Below are 17,557 nucleotides of genomic sequence, written 5' to 3' on the forward strand. Positions count from 1 at the left end.
TTATGTTTAATAAAACTTTTCTATTAAATAATGTTTAATATTGTTTTATAACTTGTTTTCTTCAAAAATTAATTTGTACTAATCTGATTTTATCTTTGTAAAAAAGTTTTAATAAGATTGATAATATTTATATTTATACAATATATTTTATGTAAAATTCTTCAACTTTTTGATTTTTCTATTTATCTCTTGATTAAAAAATAAAATAGATATGCTATATTCATATTTTATTCTTTATATTTAAACAATTAGAAATAAAAATATTAGAATAAAATAATTCTATTTATTGTCTATATCATTTTTTAAAATTCAAAATTTATAGTAAGAATTCGCTGTATCTTTTTGATCTTTATAATATAGTATTTATAAGAGATTCGATTAATTTCAACATCAAAGTACTTAAAAATAGATTTTCAAAATTTACAAGTACTTATTTCAAAGTTTAAAATCAAGCATCAAGTATTCCAGTACAAGTACTATTTTATAAATAACATCTACTATGAAATTACCTTTTAACATTGGATTTGACCTGGATTTATATATTGAACTTGATCTGTTAATCTGTGGGGCGCGGGAAAATTAGAAGAGACGCGACGGTTCACGTAGCGATCGTAATGCACGAACGAGCAGTCGTAGCGCGGTTCGCGGAGTTCGCAAGGAGATTTATTACTGCGCATGCGTGCTCCGATCCGCACATGGACCACGACTAGAAGCACCCCCTTGTTTTCCGTGGCGTATAGTCGTGTAACGCGTGTCTCACACATCGTGTACTACGTCGCGTCGCGTTAACGACGACGAGTTTCATTCGAAAAGAGGTAATGTCGTTTTGAGAAGGCCTTTTGAAGAAAGTGAAAGAATCGCATTATCAAAACGGAAGAACGGGAGCGAGGAGGGAAAGAAAAGGAAACGAAATCGAATGATTGGAACGAGGAATTGGAGCGTCGAAAGGAAGAGCGGAACGATGGAAGAGTGAGCGCGAAACGGAAGAACGGAATAGGGGAACGGGACAGTAGAACGGGAGAACGGAAGGAAGACACGCGTGCTAGTTGCAAAAGAACGGAACAGTCAGTCGGGATGGATCGGATAAAAGGGTTGGGGTGAGGGGTCTGACGAGTGAGGTGGTGGTGGCCGGTCGTCGGGCGGCGAGTTTTCAGTCTGTCCTGCGCCGTCGAAACGAAGGAAGCGCCGCTCGTCGTCGAGCGCGACGTCGAGCGCGACGAGCCGACGAGCCCGTGCCCTTCTTAGTTCGCGTTCGCTCGCCGTCTCGAGCGTCACATTTTCTCCTTTTGTTTCAATTGCGCGGACGCGCGCATTCCTCGCTTTTCTCTTCCTCTTCTCCTCTTCCAATTTTTCCCAGTTACTTATCGACATCGACAATCACCACGAATATAACTTTATCTGACCTTTACCTGACCGAAATCTCGTCGTATCTCCGACGATTTTTTGTTATCCATCCTTCTCTCCCCTTCCCTTTCTCTCTCTTTCTCTCTCTCTCTCTCTGTTTCTTTCTATCAGTGTAACTATCTGTTTACTTTTATCTTAATTTCTGTCTCCATATTTCGCATCTTTTGCTCTCTTCTCTTTCTTTCTTTATTTTCATCTTTGTTTCGCCCTTCCCTATATTATTCTCTCGCACTCTACAGTCTTTTCTGTCCATGATCTAAGAATCCTTTCGTCTGCTTCCTTGATTACGTTCCTCCTCGCCTCTTACACGTTCTATTTCGTATTCATGCAAGATATGCTATTTCAAAAATCATTAAAATCGTCTAGTCGATAGAGACGAATGTTCGAAGCTGAATTTTCTCGAAAAGAATTGTGAGCACGATAATTGTGGATTTTTTGCCACGGACTTGCTCCAGATTCTCGCATCGACCACCTTCGAATCAAGGTACGTCTACCTTTATGATTTTGATCTTTTCACTATGATACATTTTCACATGTATAGAAAACATATTTCTCTTTATGCTAAATGTACTTTTTGACAACCATTCATTATGTTACTTTTCTATTTTCATATTGTTAATATGAATGTTGATTGTCCAAGCAAACTTTGCTATGATCATGCTTAGAGTACAATACATTGTTACGTAAGATATTCGATTCCAATCAAGATTGCAATTCTCTGTCAAATGTTTGGCTCTTTTCGCGAATAATAATTCAACATTCGTTTTGCAACGAATCTTTATTCTATTTTTTCTTCTTTTAAAATTCATTTTAGAATATTAGTCAGGAGAACCATTTAAAACTCGACATTCAATTTTTAATGAGCCGTTTCTATTCATTGATGTTTCTTGTGTTCTTTAAAATGCTTTTAGAATGATTGTAATTACGACTTTTTGTTTAAAAAATTTGCTTAAAAAAATTTAGTGTATTTCTGTGTATTAGAATTCTACTTCTATAAAAATTGTATTGTAAGAGAAATATCATTGTCTGATAGATTATCGATGATTTTTGTTTTAGCAATTTGCTCCATGTGAATGAATTAGATGACAAATTAATCTTTTAATATGATGAATATAATGATATTAACGATATAATGATCGGTTATTATAGTTTCGATAATTTGATAGGGATTTCTATGTAAATATATACTTTTCATGCTATACGTATTTTGGATATTTTAGATAAATATAAATGAATACCAGTTTTGTAAATATGATAATTATGATAAATAAATATCATAAACAAATTTAATCATATTTTAAATAAAATATAATAGTACAATTTGCAAAAATTCTAAATAACATAATACATAAAAAGATTTAAAGAAAATCAGATACACTACTTTAAATAATGTATATATTCCATTATTATGATATAGAGTTTATCTCAATAAATACATTTTTACAGATAATAATTAATAAAACTTTGTTATTATATTATATTATTGTTATACTATAGTAAAAATTATAAGTATTTTGCAATATATATGAGTAATGCCAAAATTTTTTAATATACTGATACTTAATTTTTAACATAATTTTTTATCAAGTATTTCTTAGAAAATAATTCTATTATATCATTATAAAAATAAATATTATGAATATAGATGTTGAATTGTTTCTTTTATTAACGTACAATTTTTTATAAAGTATGCTGAATATACATTAGCCATATGCTTTTGTAATCAATATATATTTATATTTTGCATAATTTTGCATACATTTAAAATAATAATATATTTGTTATAATGTTATTTGAACAAGTTTCAGGTGCATAAAAATCCGCAGTTTAGTAATTAACCTCTTGCTTTGTGTATAACGTCATGAGTTTCCAGTGTGTAATTGGAAAACGTCATGCAACTTTGAAAGCTATTTATCGCAAATCATACTCGACAAAAACATGGAAAATTTAAAAAATTTTCATCTTTTTACAATTTTACTTTGCCTGATTTATAAAAGTTTTGAACAAGTTTTGAACGAAATGAAATAGCATTTGTCGATTCTACATTTTAAATTGTGAGGCAAGAAGTTAATATTACCAAATTCTCCAACTATTATATATTCATAATCTGATGAATGTATACAGATCTGGAAAAATTGAAAAATTTATTTCAAATTATAATTTAAAAATATTTCAAATAATGCTATTTATTATTTGATTAATTATTTGATAAATAATTCAATTGAAATTATATTCTTTATTTGATTAAAGAAATTTCAGATAAGAATATTTATAATAAATAAAAAAGTTAGTATGAATTAATTTTTTAAAGGAAATATTTGTGTATTTTTAACGGAAAATTCTTTCCTGAAATAACTTTCAAAATAACGTACTGAACAATAAATATATATATTATATATAATATAATAAAGTAAGTAAAGTAATAATATAATAATGTTAATCAAAAATAATAAAAATATAAATTTAATGCTTTATATTAAAAACTATTTATTTTCATCGATATCAAATAGCAAATAACAATAGCAAATAAATAATTCATTTCATAAATTAATGTTATTTCAAAAATAAACTATTTCTTAAATAATTTTAAAAAATAATATTAAGATAACGTAATTCCTAATAAAATTTCTTAAAATCCATATCTATGTATAACATATTTATTACAGAAATATGTTAATATTTGTAATAATATATGTTAATATTTCTGTAATAAACACATATATTTCTTCAATATCTCAATAAATTTGAAAAAAGATTAAATAATAAGGAATTATCATCAATTTTTCTTTCTTCTTTTTTTTCTTTCTTCTCAAGAATGATATCGTATACGCTTCGATCTATATAATTGTTTGAACGAAAAATGTCACGTATATAAGAGATATAAATCGAAAGAGAATATATCGATCGGCGAAGAAATTCGATGATTGATGACATCGCGAATAATGGAATTTTTTACACAATAGTGTCGCAATGTTTATTCAGTTATGTAGGTGAATCAAGTTTGGAAATTTAAAATCGGTTTACTGTATTTGCTTCGAGCGGAATCATGGCTAGTAAAACCTGGACGTGTACAGATCGGTCAGAAGCGCGAGTTTCCGCCCGATTTTCGGAGAGTTCGCCGAACCTGCGGTTTCCATTTCGCCGCATCCATTCCTGTCAGCTCTTCCCCAAATGCACCAGCGGCCAATCGGTCATTCTGTATCGAAAGCTTCATATAAAACACTTAGATAGTTTTTCGCGGTCGGTAAACGTTCGCATTCTTCCGCGATATGTACATTTTCGACGAAAAATTGAAAAAATCGCAACAAAAAGAAAAAAAAAAGCAGGGAAGGAATTTTAAGAAAGAAATTAAAAAAATCGATCACTTATGAAATTATTGCTTTGACTTTTAAAAAAATTAAATAAAGAATATTTTTTTTCGCGCGTTGAGTGTAAGTTTTTTTCTCGACGAGTGCAATTTTTCAAATTTAGAATGCTGCTCTTTGATTTGCATCAAAATGTCAAAAGAAGAAAAGACAGGAGAATGTATAATTTTTTGTTAACCATAAATAATAAAATAAAATTTATCGATCGTTTCTTTGTTAGATGCAGAAGAGGAACAGATTCGATTTGCATTTTCATTGAACAAAACAATCCGAAACGTGTAATAAATCGCTTCTGTTTTATTGATAGCTGTGATGTCACAAGATATCACAAAATCTTCAATTTTTCATCGAATGAAAACGCGCAAATGAGATATGGCTTGAGATTTAGCTCGTTTTTATAGTTATATCTACTATCAGCCTGAATGTTGCATGCATTATCCGCCATCCAAGTGTTACATTAGAGAAGGAAATTTTTCCTTCTCGATAAACAACAGTTACCATTTTTGTTGTTCTTTTATTTCTACCGTTTTTAAATTTAATCGGTTCTTGTATATCACGTGGAAAATATCTTAGAAGAAAGTTATGTTCAAACTATATACATATATATATATGTATACATGAGTACGTCACCGAGTTAGTCGCAAGGGAATAAAGGGAAAGAAAGAAAATAAAAGTATCGCGAGATACCAGGAACCAGGCGTCTAGGCGCCATCCTTGAACTAGGTCGGCTAGCGTATCCTGCAAATATTGCTGTTTCGTCGACGACAAATATCGTCGCCTCCTCTCATGAATTGCAAATTTGAATGTAATCTTTTCTTTTTTTTTTTTCTTTCGCGTTTGCTGCTATTATTACCGCGTGGTCGATCTCGAGAATTTCTCTTCAATGAAAAAAATGAATCCGAAATACAACGAAAATGATTAATTTGATCCGTCGTTTATCATAGAATCGCTCGTCATCAATCGACTTCTCTTTCCTTCCCACTTTATGCGTTGATTTTGAAATTAATCCTTGAACGGAATCGCGTGATAGAACGATCGAATTTCTCGACTTTCGGATATCTGTGAAATCGAATCCCTCCGTTCTTCAGCGCGGAAGAATCAATGAACTCGTGCAAAGAATCACCTCGATATCACTTCCGCTGCACTCATTTTTCTCTCGGGGTTTCTTTCTTGAACGAATTTCCGGAGAGCGTTCATATTTGACAAGATGGTGAACGATTGTTACATTCTTACTCTGCATTCGGTATTGAAAATTAATTTGAATTCCTTTACAAGAAATTTGGCTATACTTTAACTTGTAGTAGTAACTTCAAGATCGTGTACTCAATTTCAAGATGTTTTTTTCTTATATACTTTTTACGTACTAAACTGCACGAAATGCTTTTAAATTTGGCCTTGCGTTTAATCTTTTTAAACGAGATTCGTGCACGTGATACGCATTGGAATATTCTTTCACGTAACGATTTACATCGCGATTTACATTACAATGTATCTGACCAATGAGATAATATTTAATTTCATGGCAATTGTGATGCCAATGGCAGGTGTGAATGCCATCATTTATTTCTACAGAATGTTAATATTTGTGAGACACTTTCGCAAAATTGATTCTAAAAGCTAAAAATAAAAGTTGATGTATATAAAATTTGGTTAAAGTTTATTAAGTTATAAACAAAATTGTGCTAGATAAAGCGAGATATATATATAAAGTGAAACATCTCTATCTCACTTGATTGTTTATTATATCAACTTTTGTGCTCGTTTTGATCTCTAAATTCAACTCTCGAAAAATATCCTATGAATATATTATATGCATTTTGTATATTTTGTCAGCTGTCTCTATTCGAAGAAGAATATTGTCGGCAACAGATCGATAGAGGATACTTGAAATCGAAATAGCAATTTTAGATTTTAAAATTATTATCTGAATTCTTTTGTGAAAAAAATATTTTATGGTTCAAACAAATATTAGAAAATTGAAAATATCTCTATAAATTATTTAAAGATATATTATTTTTTATTTAATATCTAAAGCAAATACAAATGATAAGCAAATACTATTTACTAATTGGATTCGATATAAATATTATTTTGTGTTTAATTAAAACATAATAAATTGTAATAAACATGAAAGATAATTATGTTCTTTTCATTTCTTTAGATATTGTAATAAATATTATAACTTTCAATATCATATTATGTTATATATATAATCCAATTTTCTTATATTTTAATGAAATATAAAATACTTATATAAGTTGATATTGAATTATATATTTATCTGAATGATTATTTATGTAATTATTATTTTTTTCTCAGTCCTGTTATTTTATATTGTTTATTATGACATATGTTACTCTCTCATCTATATTATATTGATATATTTTTCTTTTATTTTTATATTAAATTATAATTAAATTATAATAAAGCATTAATTATCCGAATTATTTTTCAAATGATTCGGAAAATCGAATTGTTCGGATAATCGAGCAGCATGGATAAACATGCATACATGCACACAATTTATGATTATAGGAATTAAATCTAAAATTATTGATTATTAATTGCTTTAATTTAAAATATTAATTAATTTTTTAAAAAATATTTTGATATATTATAATATGTTTTTTAAATATACATGTAGATAGTTTTTTGTATACTAAGAAAGTTTATTATATGAATATTTTATATTGATAACGATAATATTAATTGAATAATAGATACTTAAATAAATAATAAAATAATCGAAGTTTGAATAATTAATAAATAATAATAATAATAAATAATAATAATAAATAATAATAATTGATGTTTCACTATATATTATTATAATATATATAAAAAGATTATTGTATATATATTGAAATATATATTGAATGAAATAATTTATAAAAAACTTTTATAATGTGATTATATATAATCATATTATGCAAGAAATAAGAAATATTATTATAACATTATAAATCTTTGATCTGCTATATGAAAAAAAGTCAATATTCATAAAAATATTTTATTTAAACGTTTTATTTTCATATTCTTAAATTAAGTTTTTTCAATTTAAAAATCACTTTATGCTAGAAAATAAGTAAAAAGATCGTTTTTTTAAAAAAAGAATTTAAAAAATTCAAACGATTTTCAAATGAAAATGTTTTATTCAATTAAAATTATTATAAATTTGAAAATTGAAATTCTTTTTTAAAACGACTTTTTACCGTTTTTCTTTTTTTACCTTCTTCCACGCTTCCATTGAATGAAAAGCATGCCATCGATATTGAAATCGATGAAATATTAAATTTATTAAAATATCTATAACGTATTTTACTCAAAGCACGGAATAATATAAGAAAAAAATCATATACCAACTTTTAAGAAGAATATTACAAGGAGAATGCTTTAATTTTTCAATTAATATTTATAGTTTTAGTTACTTAAAAAATTTTTTTAAACATTTAAGATTGTTTGAATTTTGAAAATTTTCTTTAGAAAAATTGTCTTTATTTTTATCAACTTTCTAGTGTAAAATAATTTTTAAGGGAATTTAGAAACGAGAAAAATAGAATAGAAAATTTATGGCCAAAAGTTATCGTACAATTATTTCTCACGAAGCAATTCAAAGATCTTTTGATTAAATATTTTAATATTTATACCTGGCAATATTCCCACTGTGTAATAATTTTTGTTACGACCGGTATACATGCCGTTATAATTTTAAAAAGATTAATTCTTCAATATAACTTTTGTAAAAACCAATTTTTGTTTAGGACGAAAGGTGCCAAGGATCGATAATTTTGATAGAAGTAACAAAACTTCAACGTTACGACGACAACGTTGGAGGCGTCAACTACAACAGCAAAGGAAAACGGCGTGGCAACGGAAGCAGCAAATCTAACTTCGAAGGTGGGAATAACGAGCATAAAAGCGAGGAAATTGCGTCAACGTCAACGAAGTTTCTTCTTAAAGTATTTATCAAAGTAAGAGAAGGGGAAAGAAAAAAAAAAAAAAGAAAGTACCAAAGAACTGTGGAAAATTATCTGTAAAGTGGGAAGTACCTGCGAAGAGGCTAACGAAGAGGAACAGTGGAATAATTAAGAAGAAGGGTGGAAAAGAAGAAGCGAGAGAGCACGATTTGGAGAAGGGAGAAGGATTGGAGGGAAAAGAGGAACGAAAGGAGAGGAAGGGGAGGAGGAAGAAAGATGAGAAGCAACATTCAGCGATAGAAGGAGGAATTGGCGAAGGAAGGAGACGTGGATCGGGGTGGATCCGGGTCGATCGGTGTGATGGTCTCGGGGTGGTGCCCGTGCGTGCCGATCGGCCGCCGGGAATCACCGGCCCAACAGCAATCGGCCTCCTCCTCGAGGAGTTTAGGAACGGACGGTGCACCGTTCACCGTCAGCGCGGCGACCGATCGCGCAGATATGGTCCAGATGTTTTATTACGAGAATCGCGGCAAATGCTGCAAGAAACTTCTTCGATACAACGGATACCCGAACAAGGTGAGAGTTTTTTCATTGTTTCTATCATTTTTTCCATTTAACATATTAGATTTTTCAGATCAGACATTTTATTGTGATATTGTTTATTGATTATTTAATATTCATATTTAATGTTCAGTTTTGATTTTAAAGATTTTAAAGTAATTTTGTCTACTGGATGTTTGATTAATATACTGTGATATTTGATTATATTATAATTTATTTCAATTATAATATATATAATTGTAAAATCTCATTTTCAAAATTTTTTAAATTCAGTTGAAAGTCTTGAAAATGTTAAATCAATTATTATTATCACAATTTAATTATCTCTGACTCAAAGTCATTTGTAATATTTTTTTTTTTTTTTTACTCATTATAACAATCTTACTATCTAAAGCTTTATCATCATAAAAATTAAAATCATCATCAGTATTATTTGAAAAATTGTTAATTTGAAAATTATTTTTTTTTTAAATTCTTTCATTTTTTTATACTTAATAATTTTAGTATTATCTTGAATTATGAAAAGTCATAATTATCCTTAACAAATATCTATATTCTCATTATTATATATTCATCCATATTTAAACGGTTTATAAAATTAATTTATATTACAAATTATCTAAAAACTTCGAATAGTTATCACATGTTATAGCCTAAAATATGTGCAAAATATATATATCAATATACTGCATCATATGAAATGCAAGAAAATATTAGGAACACGTGCGATCTATTTCTAATTTTATAGATAAATCAACAATGATGAACTGATGTTGCAGAATATACATAATATGATATTAAATTACATATTTTTAGTTATAAGAATGACATTGATATTTTTTTATGAGCGTGTAATTCGTCAATTCTTATTGATACACTGTCGAAATACTGTCGATGAATGGTGCATAAGACATCACATGCTAAGTCGACAATGGCAGTCGAATGTATTTAAGGATCGTAAACTGGGGATAGCACTGATGAATAACGTTATCATAAGCCAGGATTATGTGAGGTGTTAATATTATAATTCGTGGGGCGTATCTCTGAAGGGTTAGAATAAACACAAACACACAAAATCGATTGAGTCTTCTAAGTTATTTTAGGCTTTTGTGTTAAATGAAGCGAATCAATAGAATGACTTCTCTATCTCTGCCACACCTCCGTTTGATTCAATACAAACTTCGATTGCCTATAACTTAATGAATAAACCTCAAGTGACATTTTTGTATATCAACTTTTGTTTTGATCAAAAATATTTCATGAATATATTAATCTTATATCTTGGCAATTGCATTTTATTTAAAATATAAATAAATAATATATTATTATTATTTAAGATGTACATAAAAGTAAAAAATCTAATAGAAAAATTATTAAACTATTAATACTACATAATATATCTTCTTATATTAAATAATTTTTGTAATATATTTTTTATAACATTTTTTCTTTAAATTATTTAATTGTATTTAGATAAAACAAATATTCTATATATTAAAAAAGGAAAAGAATTAGGAGTAATTTTATATTATTATATATATTTTCATATTTTTAGTTAAATGAAAAAAATATAACGTTATAATAGAATGTTTAAAAATCTATTTTTATTTTTATATTATTTATTTATATAGGACATGTATTACAAAAATAATTATAAAAATTGTCACTGTTCCTTCAAGTTTGCAATTTTACGATAATTCTGTAAAAGGTAGGAAAAGATATACTAATATACGCGATGCACTGTCGGTAAGTTTATTTAGCTAATGGCGGAGTAATCCTTACTAATTCTTGAAACTGCTTACACGAGTATTTGTGTTATTCTTTTTTTTTTTTGTATTTCTATCTCAATATTTATCACTCTCAACTCAAATACTGAGTTCCGATTCTTAATATCTATATGAATAAGTGTTGTATTGCAATGATATTAAGATAGAGTTCTAATAAAAACATAGATACATATTTTCTTGATGTCATTCAATAATTGTTAGAAATATATATTCTCAATAATTTTCTTACATGTATTTATGTGTTTTAATACATAAATATAGAAAAAATTAATCTTCAGATAATATTTTCATATAATATTTTCATAAAATAAAATTGACAATTTTTATAATTTTTATTAAACTCAATGTGAACATTCTAATAATAAAAGCATTATAATATAAAAAATAAAAATAAGAAAGAACTTTGGGATTTTTTAAAATCTCTTATCTCTCTCTTTAATAAAGAATGATTATTCTATTTTGGATATAAGTTTAAAAATGCATTATTGTAATAACTTTCATTTCATTATTTTTACTATAACAATCTTTTAAAAAGTTAAAAAAAAATAATAATTCTCAAATTTTTTTAAAAAGAAATTAGAATTTATAAATATTAAAAACGACTTGTTTAATTTGTTTAAATGTATTATTATCAGTTTTCAAAAATTTCAGAGAAACTTACATTTTTCAAAAATTCAATTACGTAAAAGTTAAAACGATATTTTATTTCATAATCGTCAAAAAAATATCCATTATGACCATATTTTTAACGTACATAGTATCATTATAAGGCAATACGAGCTGCATCTCTTTTTATCCTTCTATGTTTCACCAGATAATGCTATGATGGGCATTAAAAAGACAGAGATTACATTCTTCCTTTTTCTTATATTTCGTTTGATAAAATTTCTATATACATCTCGCGATTCCTTTTCGCTCGAAATAAAGAGATAGCGTCGAATTCGGTTTCCGCGGAAAAACATTTTACGATAGAAAAGAATTTTTGGAGCACGAGAATGGAGGAGGATTTGTTCCAAGTTCACGGAGGATGAGAAAGAGAGAGAGGGAGAGATAGGGAGAGAGAGAGAGAGAAAGAGAGAGAGAGAAAGAGAAAGGTTCCAAGTATCCGAAACCCTCTGGGGAAATAAATCGATTCGCTATCTGAATAGCCATTATGCGGACGTGGCTTGAAGGCAAGTACGAAGGTTGGTAGGTTGGGACATTGGCTCATCGGTAGCAGCAGCCAAAGCGTACACCGAGAGAACTTGGAAGACGAAAGGCGAAAGGGAGAGAAGAAGATAGGAGGGTGGAGAGGAGTTTTCGATACCTTAGCCCCGTTGCTCGTGGAAACTGGGCTAATGTTTCGGAGTTTCAAAACTCGTATCGGCCGGAATTTTCTTTCAATAACCAAGTTATTATTCATCACATCCATTTATTACCCTGTTTTTGTCGGTTCGGTTCCTTTCTCGTCTGTTCTTCGAATCTCTTTTTTCATGTGTATAGAAACTATCATTATTCTTGTCGTTCGTTGCGAATCAAATTTTTCTTCGCAACGAGAAAAAACGAAAAGTTAAATTATGAAGATAAAGTATGAAGATAGAGAAGCGTATTTTGCGAATTTTTCTGAAAGGTTAGTTTAATCAATCTATAAAAATGTGATTGAAATTTATTTACAGTGGATAGATGGAATTTTAATAATAATTCAAGCATATAATAATTTTTCATAGATCGATGATAAAACGTATCTTACATATTTCTAAAACTTTTGGAAATAAATATATGCAAGGTTAAAAATATTTATAATAATTTTTAATGATTATTTCAAGTGGTAATTATATATAATAATTGATAACCTATATTTTAAATAATTATTATTATATTATTATATATTATATGTTATAAATATTATATATTATATATTAATTATCTTTAACTGCAAATATTTGAATTTAACTCCAATATTTGAAACTTTAAAAAATATAATATGTAGTATTAAAAATATTTTTAATGATATCTCGAATGGATTATATATAATATATATTGATAATTCATATTCTAATTAATTACTTTAAATATTTTTAACCTTTGTAATATTAAAGTTACAGATTTAATTAATTAAACATTATTATATTACATTACTTATTATATTTTCTTTATTATCCATATTCATTATTGATTCAGAATTGTAAAAATTTAGGGGATTGTTATAATTAATTATTATTTTTTTTTTTTTGGATTGTATAAAAGAAATAGAGACATCAAGTTGGGCGTCTTGATCTGACTAAGAAATAAAGATAGAAAGTCCCAAAACTTATGTATAATGTAATCAGTATGTACATCAAAATCATTCTAAAAATATAACCTTTTTAAATTTTTGATTAATATAATATAATATAATTTTTGATAATATAATATAAAATATTTATTATCTTATGTAATGAAATTACATATTACATTTAGTAATTAATAATAAAAAGAATATAAGATACAGTTGCATTTAATATCAGATTACCATTCCGATATTATGAAGGTTAAGTACGAATAAAACTGTTATTAACATTAATCCACAGTATTTTCCACTTATATTTTTTTCATGTTATTTTGCTATTTTCATTGCATTTAACTGTCTTCTTTAAAATTAAAGCAAAAATTAAATATTTTTATGCACTAAATTGAAATTGAATAAAAAAAAAATAATGAAACTATTATTACCATTTAATGTGATTAAAAAACTCCATGAAATATATAAAACGTATATTATAATATTCATGTTCAAGACAATGATTTTTCCCTAAAATATTATTTTATATTAACTTGTAATTTGATACTTATTTTTTATAGTGATTATTTTCTATAGTGATTTGATATGATTGTGATTGGATTATTAATATTCATCGGATGAATAGAGAATTCAACCGTGTTTCCATGTAAACAGTCGTTATTACATAATAGTATAAAATTCGACAGAATAATTTTCCAAATATTGAAGGTTAATAAGAAAAACATATGAGTTTTTTAAAAACAATTTTTTAAAAACATGAAAATATAGAATTTATTTTTTATTTTTTTTTTAAGATTATATCAAATATAATGATATTTTATGAATAATTTTAGAACTTTTTTTTATCATTTAAACAATTATTTTCAATGATATATTTTTTTTAGTGCATTATAAATAGTTTTTAAATATTTCTTCGTAGAAGAATTAATCCCCCCCAAAAAAGAGAAAGATCATAAAAAACGAATGTAATCAACTAATGTTAGTTTTTGTAAAATTTAAGCAAGTTGGAAGCATTTATTTAAAAATTTTGAATGATTTGAATAATGTAATCTTCAAAATCAAAAATTAAATATTTCATATGTTTTCATATTTTAAAAATATTTTTTAAAAGTTCATATTATACTTTTCTTCTTAACCTTCAAAATCTAGGATATTTTTTATATCTTAGTATTTTAAAAATTAATAATTTATAGATAGAAAGAGAAGTCAATTGAAAACTAATTTTTAATGATAGAAATAACAATTTTTTTATTTGGGTCAGAATGGATTTTATATCCAGTATTTAATACTAGACAGTACGAAATTAAAAATATTAACTTGTCAAATTGTCATTGTAATGAGATCATCACGTCGCTCATTTATATCCCCAAAATTAATAAGTTATTAAATCTTATCGAGTTAACAGTTTATTTTTTTATTCAAAATCTAATTTTTCTCAACGTAATCTCTTTTGACATCTGGTATATCACGATCACGATCTGTTCTAAATTTATACGGTAACGAAGATATACAGGTATGACGACCTAGTAATTCGTTCTCATGTCTGCAATCCATAATCCACATTGATGGTAATTATTGTTAGTGAATCTTTTGAATATAGATGAAAATGATTTTCTTTGATTTTCTTATCTTATTATTTTCTTATCTTATTAATTTCAATTATCTGCATTAAAAGATATTTATTAAAAAATGTTTATTTTTGTTAAACAAAAATAAATTTCGATTTTATTATTTCAAAAAATAAAACAAATTATTTTATTAATAATCGCTTTTCGATGACAATGACTCGTCTCTTGAAAATTTATATCAGTTTCTATATTTTGAACTTTCCTCCAATTTCCGGTGTTTAAAGTTTCATCTCGCTTGGAAGATTGTTAAGAAGATAAACTACAAGCATATACGAGAAATATATAGACTATTGTTCAAAAGTTAAGAAATACTCATATTTTCGAGATGAAAAGAGATAAACAATTTTTTGTAATAAATATTTATTGATATCGACAATTAATAGATAAAAAATACAAGATTTGTTTAGAGATAATTAAAAATAAAGATAGTTATTTTGAATCTATTTCTTTTATTCGGCAAGCTTCGTAATGAATAATTTATTTATAATACGATTTGATTTTATTCTATTTTTTTATTCTAAATTTTTCGCATTCAAACTTTTAAACAACAATGTAATAAGAAAAAGGAAAGGAATTCGCGAATAAATGCACGTGCAAAGCAGATATCTGTTTGGTCTTGATAAAAGAAGGTATTGTCTAGCTTGCTGAATGACCTAGGCGGTGACCTCTCTACGACTTTCAGTGTCGTAGACATTCTTTATGTCGGCACGATTAAAGATATCTGGAATAAAAGGGTTTCGTTTACTCGCAGCAGCTTTCCCTTTTCACGCGAGATAGCAAGGGCCAACGAAAGGAAAAAGCCACGAGATCTTAGAAAAAGAAAAGATAGTTGGAAAAAAAAATGTCTTCCTCCTCGTCTGCCTTCTCTTTTATGCAGTATAATTTCGAAAAGATCGATAAACAATCTCGAGAGTATAGATTAGAAAAGAGAGAGAGAAAAAAAATTATCATCCATTATCGTTTTTCTGCACAATTTTTTATCGCAATATCATGCTTCGCTTTGAAAACAGCTTCGTTCCACCACGAATGATCACATGGATGATAAACGAGCGACAGATTTCAGGGGGTTGCAGTTTCATCTATTCGGGTTCGTTTGAAATTATCTGAAAATGAAATATTTCGTAGAAATATCATAAAAATATTTTAAGGGACATTAATTTTTAATTATTGTAAATATTGTAAACAAAAGATATGAATTAACAAAGTTTTAATTAGGTTTTTAATAAATTATTAAGATATTATTTTGTATTTTTAATTATATTAATGAATAATAAAAAAAATGTATGCATTACATATAGCAAGAAACAAATATAAATTATAAGTTGTTACATACATTTTAATTTATTAACATACATGTTAATTTTAAACACGTGCTTATTAATTTATTGATATTAATTTGTTTTCAATATTGTAATTATAAACTTCTAATATTTGTTCAATATTTTTTTTTGTAAAGATTTCTCCTTCTATATATCTAACTGTAAAACATATAATATTATATAATTTGAAAAAATGAAAATATTTAAATCAATATAGTAAATTATATTTTTCTTAAAATTCTGAAATTTTATTTAAATTTATAAAATAGACTATTATTTTAATCACATTTTATCCTTTCATGTAATAATAGATATATAAATTATTCTATTTTTTTAATAATATTGTATTATAATATATATAATACATATATATAACAATATATATAACAATATATATATATAATATTTATTTAATTATTTACATAACTATTTGATTCTTATAAATGGATTAAAGTAGATTTATATTATAATTATTAAAACATATATCCTTACAATATTAATGTCAATATGATATTACAATTATAATATATTCACTTACATTCTCAATCTTATCGTTAAGTATTCAACGATTTGTAAACATGAATTTACAAAATCGGATAACATTGGCAATTAATATATTTTTAAAATTTTAATATGATTTTCACAGTCGTACAAAATCAGTCGTAATAAAATAACATAAAAAAAAACAATAATACAATAGAATAAGCAAAATATATTTTAATATGACAATATTACAAAAACTTGCCAATATTCCTCTAATTTATGATGCATAAATTAAAACAATCATTAACATATCAATATTCTTCGAACAATCGTACATACAATAGCGATCGAATTGTTTTTCATGGTTCCAAACTAGAAAAATGCAAGGATAAAGGGCCGACGTGAGCGTGGTGTGTACGTGTGAAAAAGAAAGGAATTCCGGATTCGAATGTGGTATCAAGATCGATGCGGGCCGACAGAATCGAGGAGACTGGTTTGTTCTCGAACCAAGAGACGTTGGAAAGCTCCGATAACGGATGAACCTGTGGTAGAGCTGGATGAAAAACCAGCACCAGTAAAGAAACGTCTCGATTCCCGGAGGGATATCCCCGATTGCGATAGAAGTCGGATAGAATTCGAAAAAGTTACCATCCCCTTTACAATCGGATAGTCAATCCTTCCATTTGATAATCAATGCGCGAATCAATCAAATTTTTTTCTCCTTACATAACATCACCAATTCTTTCCGCCTGATAAACAGTGCGGAGATCATCAATTAGACCCCCTTTTTCTTTCTTTCTTTTTTTCTTCTTTTTTTTTTTTTTTTTTTTTTT

The 17,557-nt window shown here is 26.9% G+C and overlaps 1 protein-coding gene and 1 long non-coding RNA gene across 2 annotated transcripts in view; one reads left to right on the forward strand and one right to left on the reverse strand.

The window, feature by feature from the left end:
* The first annotated feature begins 572 nt into the window (after nt 1–572).
* The window catches only part of LOC102671129, a 47,737-nt gene continuing 30,752 nt past the window's right edge, over nt 573–17,557 (forward strand). Inside the window, exons 1-2 of the mRNA XM_006615497.2 lie at nt 573–1,888; nt 8,531–9,262. Coding sequence (XP_006615560.1) covers nt 9,047–9,262 — 216 coding nt within the window. The 5' untranslated portion in view covers nt 573–1,888; nt 8,531–9,046. The remainder of the gene's footprint in view (nt 1,889–8,530; nt 9,263–17,557) is intronic.
* LOC116185615 overlaps nt 15,442–17,557 on the reverse strand; it is a 6,099-nt gene continuing 3,983 nt past the window's right edge. Inside the window, exon 2 of the long non-coding RNA XR_004150482.1 lies at nt 15,442–16,025. This is a non-coding gene — a long non-coding RNA (uncharacterized LOC116185615). The remainder of the gene's footprint in view (nt 16,026–17,557) is intronic.

This window comes from Apis dorsata, unplaced genomic scaffold (assembly GCF_000469605.1).
Source record: "Apis dorsata unplaced genomic scaffold, Apis dorsata 1.3 scaffold_225, whole genome shotgun sequence".
Taxonomy (NCBI): domain Eukaryota; kingdom Metazoa; phylum Arthropoda; class Insecta; order Hymenoptera; family Apidae; genus Apis; species Apis dorsata.